Source organism: Anopheles coustani, chromosome 2 (genome assembly GCF_943734705.1).
Source record: "Anopheles coustani chromosome 2, idAnoCousDA_361_x.2, whole genome shotgun sequence".
NCBI classification, from domain to species: domain Eukaryota; kingdom Metazoa; phylum Arthropoda; class Insecta; order Diptera; family Culicidae; genus Anopheles; species Anopheles coustani.
This window is the reverse complement of record NC_071289.1, coordinates 52,637,276-52,655,858: the sequence shown is the minus strand read 5'-3', so window position 1 is coordinate 52,655,858 and position 18,583 is coordinate 52,637,276. Positions and strand designations below refer to the sequence as shown.

Below are 18,583 nucleotides of genomic sequence, written 5' to 3'. Positions count from 1 at the left end.
GCAACACAACCCGAGTGGACCCACGATCCGTGCGTTGCCTACCAGAAAAGTGCGAACCGGTGGCTACCATCGACACGATGTTGTGGGTATCCTTTGGGCTCCCCTCGGTTGGAAAAGTGCAATTTTAATGCAAACACTTCCGACCATACCGTTGCAACTGCAACTGGGAACCCTTATTGAGTAGATTAATAGGAAACAGGAGCTGTGAAGAGCGCACAAGAGATGTAGAGTGCCCGGTCGTAGACCGAACCGGCCGAAGCAGATTAAAATGTGCAAATGCTACACAAGGCATCCAAGTTACATAGCGTTTCAAACGACTCCGGATCCGTGCAAAGGTTGATCCTTTCATAACGACCAGCGGAAAGAGACGTCCCTGTGGCATGTTGTGGCCTTTAAGGACGAGGGCTCTCGAAGAACGCCGTCAGGTGCAACAAACGGTTCACCTTATGCAACCGGAGCACGGCTAGCCTTTTGATGTTCACGGAAAGGAAATGGCCATTTTACCGACCCGCCGTTACCCAGGTTTTTGATTAAAATTAAATTTCTCCCTCGCAGCCTGATTACTGACCCTCGCTCACGTTTCCAACCCGACGGATTCCGAGGGCGCCATCTGGGCGGTTTGGGTGACATGACACGGAATGTCGGCGCGGGAAAGAAACGTTTCCTTGGTGGACTTGATTTTCTCCCCTTCTGCGGTATCGGCCGTAGTTACTGCGCCTGGTAGTCCCTCCCGATCCAAACGAAAAGTAGCCCCCGGTTGTGACCCGTCGATTTCGATGGTAAAAGGTCAAACAAGGGTCGTGCTCGGTAGAGCTAACCGCCGGGGAGAACCACGCCGGTATCCATGCGCCTAGGATTCGAATAATTTGGCAAATTTGCATAAAACTCCTATCATCCCGCCTGCGCTGTCGGAATACCGTGCTTGAAGCGTCGTCCCTGCGTGAAGCTGAAGCCGTCTTGCGGATTCGTCGTGTTTTGCATCGGATCCGGATGGCGATTTCAGATCGCTGGCGACGGCAAAGCTGCGTCCTATAATGGTTATATCCAGTGATGTACCATCACGCCAAACTCTAAGTGTGTGGAAAATTCCTAAAATTTTGCTTACTTTTGACTATATTTAAGGTATATTGAAACACGATTTATGAGTCATTGTACTTATCGTTGGGAAAAAAACACTGAGCATTAATCTAGTTCACAACTAACTAAACTAAAGAAACAATTCATATGTTCAAATCAGAACAGCAATGATTTGAAGCAAACATTGCTGGATATTAACTGTTATGAAATCATAAACACAGCTAATAACAGAAAAACAAAAAGGAAATCAAAAACTATTTTAGATAGACACATGCAATTTCTTCACAATTCCAGGAAATACAAATCTTTATCAATATGCTTTACTAATTGCTGAGATACTTTACCTAATTAAGGTCATGACGTTAACAGATGTGTGACCTAGAAGCGAAACACCAGAAAAGGGAAACAGATGAAATGTAACAAAATAGTCCAAATCGAATTGAAGAATAATATTATTTTTTACCACAATTTACTAATATTGGAATCTTCTATCGCACAAATTCGTGCTCTGTTTCTCATTTTATTTAAAAGAAGTTGTATTACTGCGAGTTTCCGTGTAACTGGTTACGCATGAAGCAAAATTTGCTATGAAATGAGTGTAGAAGAAAAACATCAATAATAGATATATCGAAAAACTAGACATCGTCCAATTGGACGTTTAAATTTAGTTTTTTCAAAGACATATACAGGCTCCGTGACGAATTGTTGCATTAAATTTTAACAAATTGTTTCTCATCTTTGCGCCACAAAACAATTTGGTTTAATTTACTGCTAAGATTTATCACGCACCCTCTAATCTAAGTAGCAATTGGCGTTTGTGGAATTTTTTGCGAATGACTTTACCATTTTTTTCAATATAGATACCGAAAAATGAAAAACAATTTTATTAAATTTACTGCTAATTCACGTGTAATTTCGGTTATAATTGGTTGATATTTGTTTGTTTTTCAAAAACTCAAAGAAAACTGTGTAACTTCTTTTCTTGCTTTACCCATTTTACCGGCAAGAGAAAACAAACAGGAGATTACCTAAACTTATTATCATAATACACTGTTTGATAATACTCTGTTTGCTACATCACTGGACGTAAGGCAAAAATGGCAGCGAATGTCACTCTAGCAAACGATGAAGATCACTAGGACGACGACGATGACTTCTCGTTCTTCCTTCCACTTGCTTGCACAAGGGTTTTCCCCGGTTCAGACGGTGAACGCAGTTTTCCACTTTCCCATACCGCATCATCATCGAGCTCAACTTTCTGCCTTTTATGAAATGCCACCTCTCCTTCCCGCTCTTTCAGTGTCCTTAGGGGTTCACTCTCTCTCTCTCTCTCTCTCTCTCTCTCTCTCTCTTTCTTTGTGGGATGTTGACTTGTTTACTCGCGGGCCGTTACACTTTTCTATTTGCGCTGGGCAAATATCGTCATTTTCGTTTTTCACTCACCCTCCAGCTTCTCGCGTCATTCCGCATATCGGTTGTTTTGTTAGTAGTACTGGGAACCCAGTTTAGCCGACTATTGCGCCGGCTATTGCTAGCAATAAAACCCCAACCCTCACTATTTCCCCTTTTCTCTCTCGTTCGCTCTTCTCCTCGATAATACGTCCCTTCCTTCATCTGTTACAGTTCCCATGGAAATGAAATGCAACCTCGGCAACCAGCAAGAGGAGCTTGAAGGTGGCGGTGGCGTTGGTGGTGGCGGGCCGCTTTCGAATGAGAATAACAACAACAACAGCAGCAGCAACAGCAACAGCAACAACGGCAACGCAAACATCACAACGACCGTCAACAACACGGCAACCGGTACCGGGCCAATCGGTACAACCGGTGCGTGCGGGACCGGCCGAGGGAGCGCGTGCGGTGCGAAAACACCAATTACGACGGCGACGCCGACGACACTACAGGGACACCCGATAGCCACCGCACCCAACGTCACCACCACCACCCCCGCCGGTGGCTCCACCGAGCAACGCTTGCTGCTGGCAGGGGTCATGAGTGACGCCGACCTCGGGGGCGGCCCGGGAACCGGCGGTCACACACACCTGGCGGGGCTGCTGGGGACGAGCCTGTGCGGGCAGTGCTGCAGTCCGATCTGCGATCGGTACATCATGAAGGTGGTGGACAGCACTTACCACGAGCGGTGCCTCCAGTGCACCTCCTGCTCGATCCGGCTCATGCACTCGTGCTTCATGCGTGACGGAAAGCTGTACTGTCGCTTCGACTACGAGCGGTAAGTAAGGGGGGCCTGACGTGGGAAGCGGACAGCTAGACCACCATGTATCGGTGGGTGATTAGTGCGCCCGTGTCTTGCACACACGGACACACAGCGTATCCCACAAAATGGCCACAAAATGAAGCGCCAACATGTGTGACGGCGAAGAAAGAGGCAACAACTCGAGCGCGAAACTATCGACGCCTTCTCTGGGCGTATGATTTGCGTCCGAGTTTATAGTGCATGTTTTGTGGCCGTGCTGAACACTTATTGTGCTAGTGGACACATTGCCCATTTCCCATTTCAAAGAATTTGTTCCAACAATGCTAATGGTGCACTGGACGGAGCTAATACAGCAGATGCAGGTATGAATGCAAAGGACGATTCATGCTTATTTCAAAACAACAAAACAACATGTTTAAAGGTGTTGAAATAAACATTGATAGTAAAATGTATCATTTTACATTTGCTATCGAAAGGACAAGGTAAGAGAAGAGAATGGTTATTTTGTCTTTTATGCTCGAATCACGCAATCAACACTTTTTCAAGCCTTCCTTGCCTAATCTTACATCAATTGCCAACGGAAATGGAGAAAAATTCATATTTGATTACAAAAATCATGGGATATCCATAAACCAATTTACATTTATAGCATGGTTATCAAAAACTACATAAAAATGATGAATTCGGCATGCATTTCCGCCAATTTAAAACTTCTAAAAATTTCAAAAGCTTTTACTTCTCTGAAATGTATCATTACTACTTTTTTTTCTTGTGTGACGTTGTTTTTTTGTTGATACACGTTGTATAGATTGGGTTGAAATAGTTTTTGCGTTGCAGCAAAACAGCACTAAAAAGGCTGTAAACCATTCTACCAGTTATTTTTAACAACCAAATTGAGTTGAATCAAGTAAGAAAATAGTCCTGTTATACATGCAACACATTGGTGTTATGAGTCCAAATGTAAATAAACTATATGGTTTAACCGAAGTATTGCCTTGATACTTAATACTCCGTTCTTCAAAAATGAGAAACATTTCGCCGAATAAATATCCTTCCTTTTTGACTGTTTTAACTATTTATTTACCTTGCTTCTGACTCAAATATACTATTTTAGCAATTGTTGCTTCAAATGCCAAACTTTTTATTTGTTAGCACACTCTTTAGATTTATTCTCGAATGGAATCTATATTGAATTCAACAATGACAAGCAAACATCAAGTCTTACTGGGCTACTTGTTTGTTCTACTTGGAGCAAAAATTCCTATCTGTGTTTACTAATTTATATCAAACTCTAAATCAAGCTTACAGTTTTTTACAATAATTTGTCACTCGAATATATTGAAAACAACAACCAAAATTACAATTGTATACATCAACAAACGTTACCAAATTTGTGGACATCCAATTCACCTAAAACACATCTTCCAATGTGATTGATGGATAGCGTTCCGTTTAGCTCTCGAGAAGCAAATAGCGCTACATTTTCATTCCTCAACGGATTGTGCTAGCCGGGCGGAGATAGATTTCCTATTTTCCAATCTTTTTTATTCCCACTTAAACCATCGAGGATGTCTTCATCCCAAAAACACACCCGGACTCCCAAGATGGCTTCAAAGCGACGGTACGCTCGAGTTCACCCCAGTATCCGGTGGAAAACAGCGCTTGGTTTCGCAACAACCGTCGTCGCACCGGCAAGAAACTGCTCTTCACGATAGAACAAACAAATAAATTTGAAGATTTTATTGTTATACGTGTTCCACTTCCCGTCCCCCCTTTCGATGGGACTGTCTCTAGGAGATGAGTGTCATTTTTGGCAAAGGCATGTAGACATCGTTTACAATATCCTCCCCCATTCCGGTGTCGGGTATTCGGGGTACGATTGTGGAAAAACGAACGAACGCGCTCAGCCAGCTTCCCGCGCCTTCCCAACTGCTTCGACCAGAGGGAAAAAGAAAGGCAAACACAATGCGAACGCCGATGCCTCCATTTTATTGTATTGTCTTCGGCCCATGGAATGACGACGGCCACCATTCGCTGGAATGCGCCGGAAGGATCAAAACATTTTGCCGAGTGATTGTCAATTTTCCATCGCATGCGCATATGGGTCGTTGGATGCTTCGGTGCAGGTGGGGGTGTGTGTATTTTTCTTTATTGTTTAGATTCATACTAAGGGTGTTCTGTCGAATAGACTCCAAGCTGAATTCCGGTTCCATTTCTGAGCATGTCGGACGGGCTTCAAAGGGCCTATATAAAATGTCAACGCAGCCATTCAAAATGGAATTCCATTTCACCTGCGTTTGTTTATTTTTTCCCTTCTTTTTTGTCAATATTCTTTTGTCAATTTCTTGTTGTTTTCAAAAAATGTCTGAAAAACATTTTTCGTTCCTATCATGCAACTGATCGGTTAGGATACATATAATTTCATCCAAAGGCATTTTAAGCATATTTATATTTTCAATTATCAAACAAGCAAAGTCGTTGCAGGGTCTTCTTGAAAAATCGAATCTGCTTTTGCATGGACTCCTAATGTCTGTGGCATTTTTCCGCTCTTCTAACGATCGCCAATTAATATTACCATTTTATTATCGTGCTACAGCTACACAGTCGTCTGACAATTCCATTCCTCTTTTTATTACTGCGTGTCAAAGCACCTCCGCAGGCTCTTCTTCTTTCGTCTAGTTCTGTGTGCGATTTCGCCACGGCAGAAGAACGCATCGAACGGCCATTCTGTTCCATTGTGTCCTCGGACTGGAGTGGAGCGCCAAATTAAAACCGAACAGTCCACTAAATCCTTACAATATCCATTTTATGGGTGTCATGAATTTAGCGAGTCCGACTGTCCTCGGCACTCAACGGCCGATAGTTGGGTTTCGGTGTGTGGGTGTGTGGTATGTCGTTTTTCCGCCCCATCCGGGTAAGAGATGGACTGTCGTAAATTTCCCCAAAATCAAACGGGTTTGCTTTGGTAAAACGACACCGGGCTTCGGTTGTGGTTGATCGCGACTGTCTGTCGGGCGTTGCGTAGGAAATGCAGGGAAGGTTCGTCGTGAAAGTCGCAAAATCAATAAAAAGAAGTTAAATGAAAGGATCTGCTTGTGTTTTGTCGAATGGTAAAGGAATATTATGTTGCTCCAAACATAACAATAAACTGGAATATGTGGTTGGGTCAGAGGCGGATTAAGCGTTCCAGGGACCCCAAGTAGCTATAAGTTGAAGGCCTCCTATACATAAACTACATTTAACATTCAATTGTTTATTTAAAAATTTATGAAGTTTCAATTTTTAATCAAATTTAGATCAAACTATCATTTTGCTTAACTTTATTCCGTTGAAAAGATTTCAAAGCCGTCTTTCGTGCGCAACCATTATTAACTTTTATATGGAGCCATTTTCTACGACCGGTTATCATTTTCTATAAACAAAATGGAGTAGTAATTCATCTTTTTGCTTTTTAATTGAATATCTTTTCAGACATTTTAAAACTACAAAAGAACTTTTTTCTGAAATGTTGAAAATACAAACTTAATACAATGTTAAACATTATTACTAGATTCAGAAATGTGCAGGACATTATTTTTTCTGATCCACGTACCTTCAACTTTTCTGAAAATTTGTCTCTTGTTTGATAAAATCTTTACACTGATCTTTTTGTATTACGCATCAATCTTTTATATTTTAACCCAAAAACAAACACGAAAAGGTTACGTTTAGTGACCTTTTCTTCATCAAAACATAGTTCAGATAATTCAGTTGTTTAATTCTAATATTTATATTGTCTTCATTAACTTTTCACATTTCATAGCTACTTTTTTGAAGAATAATAAAAATAATGATCCCAAGCAGCAGTTTAGTTTGCTTACGCTATGATCTGCCTCTGGATTGTATTCTTATTGTAGATATTTTCAATTCTTTGTAATTTGATTCACCAGGTACCACCAGAACCATCACAAAGCCTTGTAGTTTCGTAGCATATGATTTGTATTGTTTTTGTGATGGACAGATTACGATGAAAATATTATCTTACAAAAGAGTTCAGCCAGTTTGATAACGTGATATCCATTTAACGCAATTTACTTATTTTTTTCAAAGTACAAAAATGATATGTGATTTAGTATTGATAGTTATATTAATGTAATAAATGATATAAGAATTGAAAACTCTATTCAAAAAATAAGTTTCTATGGCACATACAGTTGGTCCCCGCAGTACGCGAATGTTTGGGACCGAACGCAATAGCGTATATCGAATTTTCGCGTATTGCGGATTTCCTCTGCCATATCGTTTATACCTCATATTGAAGAGTTGACACTGAGAGGAAACCGCTTATTTAACATATCTTTTATCCAAATAACTAATAAGTGTTCCATTTCTTGTATTGCATAATTATATCTCTGTTAAAAAGTGCATATTAAAAACTTCATTTTACCAAAACAAAGTAAAATTGACAAATCAGAACTCGAGCAACGCTATGAGCTGTCAGTTTTAAAAAATCGCGTATTGCGAATTCGCGTATATCGAGTATCGCGTACTGCGGGGACCAACTGTATATCATTTTAAGCTATAATAAATATAAATAATAATTGGTGTTCAGATTTGGTAATACTATTTAATTAACGAAAACCGTAAAAAAACCGGAAGAAAATAAAAAACTAAAATAATCAGCAATTTAATAATTTAAAATTCGATTCTATGCAGTAGATGCATAGAATCGAATAAATGTCGGTTCATAGGGTCGAATAAATGTTTCTTGACTGTTGTAAGGTTTCAATACTAAAAGTAATATTGTAGGTTGTAATCAATACTAAAAGTAGTAAAAGTAGTACATCAATACTAAAAGTAGGATTATATGATGGTTCTTTACAAACTTTATTTGAAATTTACCGTCGAACATGAACTTACATAAAACAGGGAAAAATAATTGTATCCGCTACTCTTGGTATTGTTTGACTCAGTTAAAGTTAAGTTTTGTAGATTTTGGTGTTTGTTCTATTCCCATGCTCAATTTCTAATCTGCAACTTCCGTTTATTTTAGACTTATCAAAGATTTGGCAAACATTATCCACTGGGCCAACACATTAGATGCCAATCTTTTGGTTCACTTTTTTCAAAGGCTGCTTTCCATTCATCCGTCAGTTTTGTGTTTGCCCACGACTCGTTCCTTTCGTAATGAGAGGGCAAAACATGCTATTTAAAAGGGGTTCAACCGTGGCCGGGTTGTCCACACGTGTTCGCTGCTCCGTTCGCCCTACCACACGTTGCGGCGATGGTGAGCACATAAATTTGATTGTTTTCAATGTCCTTTGGACGTTTATATGCTCCGTTCGACACGCTCCCTTAGACTCGGGCCAACTTGTGTATGATTTTTGCGCTCCCCCTGAGAACCGGTAACGAGATCCTAACCTTTTTTCGCCTCCCGAGTGCAGGCCGGGAAAGACCCTCACATACTAGGGCCCCTCAAGAATAAAGTCTTTGCCACGAAATATCAGAACAGTGAAATCCTCTGCTTTTGCGAAGTCGCGCCATAAAACGTATTGTTTAAAGGATGATGGATTGAATTTTAATGACAATCACAATGTGGTGTAAAATAAATTATGGGCAATTTGTCATCCCTTGTACATACTCTTGTGTGTGCGCGTGTGGGGTTGTGCAGAATGTTACTCATCTCACCTCGAAGGGAAAATGGTAAAGGAAAAACGAAACCAATTGGACATTGATTCATCCCGACCTGCCGCGACCTTGAATGACTGGACTGGCACTTTCCTACACCGAATTGGAAAGTCAACGTGGCGACAGCAGCGCACGTGGTTAATGTATTCTGGTACACGTGAAAAAGGGGTAAAGCTCCCGGTATGACGGCAGTGGGAGAGCCTGACGATAAATGTCTTTGTGGCGTAGCCGGCAAAGGCAAGGATATAGCTTTTCCACAGTCAGTTGGCAAATGGCGATGATGATTGCACTATTTGGCCGTTTTTTACGCCTTTCCACACAGCTCTTTTCCATTGCCACCGAAAGAAAGAGCGATGACTAGTCGATTTCCCTGCCATGTACATGTACATGTTTTGTAAACGATGCAGCTTTCCATCGCCACTTCGTGCCAAACCATTGTCTCATTCGGTAAAGGGTAATATGGTTGTAATACTCCTATCGATACGATCAAACGTTCATCAGTCAGATGGCAAAAAGGTGAGATAAAAAATAGTGATTGTCGATTCATATGTGACACGTCGACAGTTATTGGATTCTTGGGTGAAAAAGCAAAACCTAAATCGGCCAAAAATGTTACGCAGATATTCTATTTCTTTTTTGGAAGCGACAAAGCTGAAGGGTTTCAAAGGCAGATATGGCAGAAAAATGATGTATTTACTTTACTACTTTCTGCTCATAAAGCAAATTAAAAAAACCTTTTGAAAATTCACGCAAGTGTGTGAAAAATAAGTAAAATCGTTAAACAAATAAACATGTTGCTATCCTCGCGAAACAAACCAGTAAAAAAGTTCTTAAAAAAGTTACTAATATCAAAGTATGCATCTTAATGTAATGACAGTTTTTTGCATTCAAACAAAAGAAAATACCATCGAGTAGATAATTGAGATCATATGGAAAAAAGTTTCTTGAAATTTTCTTCGCTTTCGTTTTATTTTTCTAAGACCAGACAATAAACATTTAGGCAAATTTGCCTTTGATTACTATCAAACGAGACACTCAAATCACCTTTCAATAACGGGCCGATAATCACACTTTAAAACAATGCTAGGTAACGGAATCACGATTCGACGATTCGGGCGGAAGTTTGCGCTCACAGTTTTTCCCCGCAAGCCACACCGCAAGCCTCCTTTTCCCGAGCACTTTCCACTCGAACGCGGCCGGAAGTGAAAGTTTCGCAATGATAATCGAAAACCGTTTAGCTGAACCCCCGCCTTTGCCATTTGACACTTCTCCGCTCTATCTTTGCCCCTTCTTGCAGGCTGTACGGGCGGAACAGATGCCTCGGATGTGGTGACAAGATCGGTGCCGACGAGCTGGTAATGCGCGCCCTGGATAACGTCTTCCATCTGAAGTGCTTCATCTGCGTCGTCTGCGGCGTGCGGCTGCAGAAGGGCGACCAGTACGTCATCAAGCAGAGCCAGCTGTTCTGCCGGCCCGACTACGAGAAGGAGGTGGAGATGTTCCAGGGCTACAGCTACGGTAAGGGTTACGGGCCCCTGCCTTGGGCCAATCGCGACTCGCCGTCCAAGCTTACCGTTGTGGTGTGAAATTGCAGACGACTACTGCTGTGACGACATGTTCCAGACGCGCATCGACGGTCGGCGAGGTCCGAAACGGCCGCGCACCATCCTGACCACGCAGCAGCGCCGTGCCTTCAAGGCATCGTTCGACATCTCGCCGAAACCGTGCCGGAAGATCCGCGAGGGCTTGGCAAAGGACACCGGACTCAGCATACGCATCGTGCAGGTCAGATAGAATTACAAATGGTCCTTTGATTTAGATGAATAAACTAGCAAAACGAGGCAGAGGCACAATCCACTATATTGCTATCGATGGTTGATTTCCAGCTTTTCACAAAACACAATTAGTGAAAATGTTGAAAAATCATTACTTAACGAGGATTTGATAAATTTGGTAAAGTTTTCGAACAAAAGATCAGTTCTTCAAATGTAGACAATCTACAGAAGGATCCAAAAAGCGATCATTTTGACCGCTTCGCAATTTTCAATTCTAGTTTCTCAAAAACGGCTGAATATTTTATACAAAAGAAAACATGACCTTCAATCTACAAAGCCACATCTAAAACAAAGCTTACGAATAGTTTTTAGTGGATATTTTGATCGTCGTTTTTACCACTCTCTAACTCCTATACAGTCCTGCCAAGTCGAGAAAATGACTCAAAAAGTTATCACACGTTTTTTACATTTTTGTATAGTTTTTTACATTTTTGTATAGTCTTAAACCGATGAAAAACCTATATTTTCTGAAATACCGAATTTGAGTTATTTTCATCTTTTAGCTTTTTGAAATATGACACGTTAATCCCAAAAAGTGTGTGCGTGAACCACCTTTAAAAACTGTTGATTGTTTTTACGACTACAAATGACGATGTAAATTAACTTTAAGAAATTAAGAAGCAGAAGAAGCTTCCGAAGCAATCTATTCTGCTATTAAAAACCACCACCTTTACCACTCTAAAAACACAAACAAAACCTTTACTTTCCCTCTACTCAGCAAATTTTTTGTCATTGAAAACTCCAAAAAATCTTGTTTTCATCATGGTCAAATTATTCACTTAATCCGAACCACTAAACAATTCATTTACTTCTCCCACTAAAAATGCGGTCCACCGTCTTTTCCGTGCCATTAACGCAGGTGTGGTTTCAAAACCAGCGAGCCAAAATGAAGAAAATACAGAAAAAGCAGCTGAAGGAAGGCAACAAAGGTGCACACCACGGTGGCGGAGGAGGCACCGGAAGTAAAAACCACAGCGGAGGCGTAGGAAAGGGCGGTAACGACTCCCAGGAGGAGTTGTCGGACAACGAGAGCGGTGGTGCCAAGTTGTCACTCCGCATCAAAGACGAAAACTCTCGTAAGTATTGATCGCCGAGGACGAATCCCCCGGGAAGGCATGAATTTATTCTGGCGACGCCACTTCGGAAGTCTTACCGGGGCAGTCAATTTTTCACCAACTCCAACTCGGTTTGCCGCAACACGTTTCAATACCTTTAGACTCACCTTTCCGAACGGAGGAACCTTCTGGAGGTTTCCGTGTTTTGCAGTCTTCAACTTCGATAACGTCGGTTTTCAGATCCTTGTAAGCTATTGCTGTCGGGTTAAACGCACGGGTTCGGGGGGATAGAGTACCGGTGAAGGAATTTGTACCACTACACCTTTTTCCATAGCATAGCTGCCATTTCCCTACGGCCGCAAGGAAGATTTTACAGGTCGCTTCTAATAGGCTACGGTACATACTTGAAAAACACCCGCAAAGGGTAACACTTTCACACGATCCTCCATCCCGGATCCAGGAACGGAAAAACACAGCAGCCTGAGTGTCCCATTTTCCTCGTGTGTGCGAAAGCACTCCCTAAGCTGCTAGAAAATTCAAAATCAACACAACCGAACACGAGCACTTGCGCGACACTTGCAGGATGGGAATGTTTCCCGGCTGTAAGTCATGGTGTCAAACATTCCGTCGGGTTCCCATTTTCCATTGGCACTGCATTATGCCACATTTTACGGCCCTTCATGTTTGGGTTGGTGCGCAGTCAGGAGTGTCGAATGGGGAGGGATGTTAGACAAACCGGTACTGTATAAGAGATGCTTGTCTGTTTCCTCTTCTTTGTCTGATTGTACTTGGAGTTCTGATCAAGTTTACCTCTTTTAAGGAATAAAATTTAAAAAATATTTTAAACATTTTTAAAAATTCATCTCAACCTATGAATCTATAAAATTCAGACTTATTCAATTTGTTGCCACATAATTAACAACTGTTAAAACATTCTTTGTTCTCACTGCCACATTTTAGAAATTGAACCAAAACAACACCTGCTCATCTTTTAAAGTACTAATCATTCCGATTTCGAAAGGTTAGTTTAAATAACCAAATAAAAGCACTGTTTTACCAAAAATATTTGAGGGTATTACAATTGGGAGCGCGGAAACGATACACTTCTCGACACTGCCCCATACAAAAGGTAAACAACACTTTGAAAAAAGCGAAAAAATGGCTGGCCGTCTCGACGATCCAAAACGACGCCACCTACGTGTCGAGACGATGCGCGGAAACGAAACGACGCGGCTAGCCATTTTTTCGCTTTTTTCAAAGGTGTTGTTTACCTTTTGTATGGGACCGCGACGAGAACTCTGACAGTTCGTATCGTTTCCGCGCTCCCAATTAAAATACCCTCAATTTTTTCAAAACGATATCATCGAAAAACCTGTGTTAAATAATTTGATTCCTCGTTGTTGATTAAAGAGTTACACGATGATGCTGCAATACGCAGTTGTTAAAGGAGAATAGTTCTCTCAACTGCAACGTGAGTGTGAAAATAAATCAAAATTTCAAATAGTTTCCTGGGAATTCCCCTTATTTAAACACAAAAAAAGGTCCTTCTGGTTTTGCACCGAGACGCGCCACGTCTGTACTTCGCATTTGCATTCTTTTGCCAGTTAGATTCACTTTAAAAAGATTCTCTTTGTTAAAAAGTTAAGAGAACCGGTTGTAGCACAACACATTCAAGGAATGCATCTTATTTTTTACTGTTCGATATTTTAACGTCTTTCCTTACCAATTTTTAAACAGCATCACGTCTTTTAGCTCCATTCAACGCATCGAGTTTGAACTAGTAAAATTTCTACTTGTCATTAAATTGATGACTTTTCTGAAACAAACATTTTCATAACTACTAATTTATTGAATCTTCAATCGGTAAAATTTATCGATCATCGGTAGAATCCACTACGTCAATAATGTTGGAATAAACGCTATTGACTGAGTCATAAATTAACTATTACATCGTTTTGAGGATTTACCGAAATAAGGCACTGTGAACTGTTCATTTTTGAAATGTGTATGCTATATTCTGAAGAATATTTTGTCACATAATTAAATATCTTCCTTTGTCCTTCTTCTTCTTCTTGGCGTAACGACCTCTTGGTGATGCCTTACGGCTTACGAGACTTGTTTCCCTGTTGTACGTGGATAGTCAGTCCTCTCGTACAGGCGAGGGTCCGGTCTCAGTTGGGATTCGAACCCATGCCGTCGAAGTGGTGAGCCCCGGCGCTCATGGGCCGATTTTCTAACCGGCGCTACCGCTCGGCTGTCGCGGACCCCCGACAGTCCTTTGTCCTTCATAAAACATAAATGATGACTTTTTTATTAGGAAAGAATTTGCTCACATATTGAAAATTTTAAATTTTGTCAGAATCTCATTGTTTTTGTTATTTGAAAACTAAATTATTTTAACTCCCAGTGGCTCGTGCATATTCTTGTATAGGCAAGGAGTCAACATGCGCTGTTCACCTGCGGCTGATCTGTAGCTTCATAAAACCTAAGACGCTTTATTTTTCCACCGCAAAAATGAATGGGTTCGCAAAATAATCAAATTTTTTTTTTTTTTTTATGTGGCACGACATCCCCTAGTGGGACAAGGCCTCTCTCCGAAGAGAGTTTGTGTGACTGAAAGACGGTATATTATAGATCGGTGGTCAGCCGTTCGTAATACTGGAGGGTGCCAGATTCGAGATTCGATCCCACACCTGTGGTGTGGTGTTTCCTTTCGCTACCGCTGCGCCATGGGCACCCCCAATAATCAAATTAATTCAGATAAATTTTCGTTTATTTATGAGGTTTTTCCTCTTCAGGATCAAACACCTATCTACATGATAGCTGCAGCGATAACGAGGGAACCGTCACCGACAACGATGGTGGCACGTACGGGGGTGGAACGGGCCGGCTCAGTCTCGGTGGTCCAGACCCCTACAAAATCGTGAAGGAAGAGCTGGACCTCGAGGACGACTACTTTCGGCTAGCGATGGGCTCGACGCACGGTCATAACAACAACAACAACAACAACAACAATAACCACCACCACCATCATCACCATCATCACCACCACCAACACCAGCATAACGCTCACCCACATCAACACGGCCCGCATGGAGGCGCCCGATTCGGTGGTAAATCCTTCGACAACGGTAAGTGAAGCGACAAATCGCACACCATGTCGGAATGCGAACCGTGGGTTATATCCACACAATTATTTCTAAATTTGTCGACCACAATCACCTGCAGTTTATCACACTTCGCTGGATGTGTGGGTGACAAAAAAGAGGTACGGATAAAAACTCAAACAAAAAGCCCTCGGCACGAAGTCACCACCTTCACCACAATGTCGCCATCGGTTGGGCAAAAGTTTTTGCAACCATTTTTTTGTGAAGGCTTATTTATTCTGTGTTATGGATTTGAACCTTCTTCTTTTTTACTTTTTTGGGCAATCCCCCTATTTTGGGTTACACCAAATGGTTTCCCTTGCGATAAGAACAACATGAAATATGTTTGGAGTTCACACAATCCCTGCTCGCCGTCACACTTGGACAAAAGGCGACACAGCATTATGTTTGGCAATGCTGCGTGGAGAACGAGGTAGCGATTTAAGGCGAACTGTGTCGCAACAAACAAGCAAAGGCAAACCCTGCTCATACATTAGGTACACAGAGAAAAATTGTTTGGTTTAATAAAACAGTCATACTTTTTTTGAGGACATGAAGTGAAAACAACAGGTCTAAGCCTTCATTTAGCTTTACAAAAATGTTATAATACAACAAATCTGCCGGATTACAACCTAGGAATTTATCGAAGTGGGTATTGGATTTGATAAGTGAGTGAAAATTATAAATTTTCTTTATATCAAAACATTGGCTACTAGAAATAAACAAGTAAATAATTTCAATTTATTGATCTAATGGAAGAATGTAAAATTCTTTCCTCAATTCGCATTAGCTTTTGACTTTGCTCTGTAAAATGTTTTGATGGTGAGGCTAAATGGTGAGGTGAGGTTGAATTTAAATTTGACCAATGAGATTTTTAAATGTATTGTAAAGCAAAAACATTGGATGGCATTCATTTTTTTCCATGGCTATTTTTCCATCGATAGTTTAAATGAAAAAAAAAACAACAATCCGCCACATTTTACGGTTACCTTCCATTTTGAAAAACCTGATTGTGCAGCACCACTAGACGTAACTAGTCTTGTTGTTCTAAAAACTTATAACTTCATTACCGATTCACATTGTGTCGTATCGTTCCTGCATGGAACGAAACAAATTCCTCCTCCCTCTAATGTGAGTTGGAGAAAGTTTCCCCACGATTCAACACGTCGGAAATGTGGGATGCAACGGAAAAAAGGATGTAAACTCAGTGACAAACTGTACAAAAACGTTTTGTAAGCACTGCCACCAACAATCTTCCCTTGCACGGTTAGTGTTTTGAGAGAAAGCAAAAAGAGTTTATTGAAATTTATGTCCTAGCATGGCCAGACATGCATCAGAGAACAAAATGTTTTCAGGTGTGCAAACACAAACAACACAAAGTTGGTACACAAGCACCAGAAGCCGGCGTGTAACCATAAATATTGTAGTATTAGCAGATTATGGCGGCAATGTAACGGATTAGCAACCTGTTGACGATGGGTTACGCAGATTTTAGGGTAATGTTTACGTGCATTCGTTTTTTTGTAGACAATACATCGTTAATTATCATTGTATCTATCAGAAATTTCATTTGAAACCAACCATCTTTTACTTTTCATTAAAACTGTGTGCCATGTTCACATACTGTTTTAGGACAGAAGTTTCTTTAAACCTTACATTCTCAACTTCGCAATCCGACCAAATCCCTGAACCTTCGCTAAAAGTAGTAGTCAAAGCATAACAAAGAAAAACCGATGGGACACCACTACGGAATAAATTCATGAAATTCTTCCAAAAATTGTCATCGAGATTTTCCCCACAATGGAAAGTATGCAACGACTGCGTCATCATTCACTCACTCCGTTCGCTGTTTTCAATCGCCTTGTCCAAAACCAACGAATACGTTCGACAATGGGGGAATTCCAAAATGTTTGGCCTCCGATAAGAAATGAAAGGAAAAACATCCAACAAGAATTACGGGAAAAACATCCAAGAAGAAATTCGGCTTACGAAATACGGTGTATTTTCGGTTGCCAAGGAGACAACTTTGGTATAAAAGTGGGGAACTCTACAAATGCTTCCCGTTACCCGGTTTTGTTCCATTGTTTCTTTTCGATACACAAATGTTCCAATCGAACGCGCTTGGGGAATGGAAAATGGAGGAGAACTTTTCAAAATACATGGAAGAGGGTAAAACAATTCATGACATTTCCCGTCACAGTTCTTGTTGTTTTGACTTTTTAAAAGTTTTTGATTGAACGTGGAAAGTTTATCACAAAGCAACAGGAAAGCATTGGTTAATGGAGGAGGAAAACTTCCGTTAAGCAAAATGGAAATCTATGTAAAAGGTTCAGAAAGTCATACTTTCCTTTTGTCCTTCGTTCTATGTAAGTAAAATTGCTAAGACGAAACAAAGAGTGGATTTATTTAATTCCACAGGACACATCAGGATCAACATTAGGAAAACCACTAATGAATTGTTTATAACCTCTTTCAACTCATATTTGGGAAGATTAAAAAATATTCACCACAAAACTTTATTAAATTTGACTAAACAAATAAATCAATAGAAGAAAATTTTTTTTTATAGCAATCGTTGCTTTTCATGAGCTGACGCTTTTTCCAGTGCGAAAGCCAATGTCAAAATTGATTTTCATTCATAATTTTTATATTCATGTAGATGCCACGAAAACAGGCTAATTCATCTTACAGTCATCTTGTAAATTTAAAATATTCTCAGGTGCACATTCTCAGAAGGTATCTTGAATGATAAGATTTCGAACAAGAACTTTAAGACTTCTTTTCTTCTCACTTTTTCTACACCTTCATTTTCCATTCGTATCACGTAAGAAGCCCAATCAGACACGAAGGGGACTGAACTAAAAGGACTTTTCTGACCAGAACTTTTCCGCCTAACTTAGCACCTACCTGGTTACTGATAAATGAAGGAGAAGAAAATTCTGCGCAAGGGAGGCACGGTGGACGGAAAAATCAATAAAACTCTCCCCCTTCCCCGCCCAACTTACACAACTCCAATAATCGGAATCTCTCCCTGGGAGGCTTTTGCAGAGGAAAGGACTTACGGGGCGAGAACACCCTGCTGCGCGAGGACGCAAAACTTCTTCCGGGAGCGTCTTCAACCGACAACAACCAGACAAAACTCCGTCCTTCGTGCAAGAAAACCTGGGGCCATGAATACCGGTCGTTTCGCTTTTTTCCTCGGTGGGTTATTTTTCATGTCCAGAACCGTGCACAGAGGATGGCCAAGCGTTTTATTTTCCCTCGTCCCACACTTGCTGCCTTGCTGCCAGTTTGGCCCAATTGCGAACGAGCTCCGGAAAGTAGACGGAAGAAAAATACCTTTAGCCCAACCTGGCCAAAACGTGCGGGACGAATGGGGTTCCTTTCCTGTCCCAATGGGGTTCCCACCAAAAAGATACGGCGGCCATGTTTGGCTGCGAACGAAGGGGGAGATTTAGGAGTGGCATCGCATCGCTCTTCCGACCGCTCACGGCTTCGCGCAAACACTTCAAGAGCGAACGCATCCTTTCTCCAAGATGAAGAGAAAGAACAAGAAAAAGTAACCGGAAAGAAGGATGTAAGGAGGGTGGG

The 18,583-nt window shown here is 41.1% G+C and overlaps 1 protein-coding gene across 1 annotated transcript in view; it reads left to right on the top strand.

Annotated features, from left to right (window-relative positions):
* The window catches only part of LOC131264611 (uncharacterized), a 28,178-nt gene that overhangs the window by 6,993 nt on the left and 2,602 nt on the right, over positions 1 to 18,583 (top strand). The window contains exons 2-7 of the mRNA XM_058266885.1: positions 2,701 to 2,776; positions 2,822 to 3,304; positions 10,254 to 10,474; positions 10,551 to 10,741; positions 11,651 to 11,867; positions 14,645 to 14,977. Of these exons, the coding sequence (XP_058122868.1) occupies positions 2,701 to 2,776; positions 2,822 to 3,304; positions 10,254 to 10,474; positions 10,551 to 10,741; positions 11,651 to 11,867; positions 14,645 to 14,977 (1,521 nt within the window). The remainder of the gene's footprint in view (positions 1 to 2,700; positions 2,777 to 2,821; positions 3,305 to 10,253; positions 10,475 to 10,550; positions 10,742 to 11,650; positions 11,868 to 14,644; positions 14,978 to 18,583) is intronic.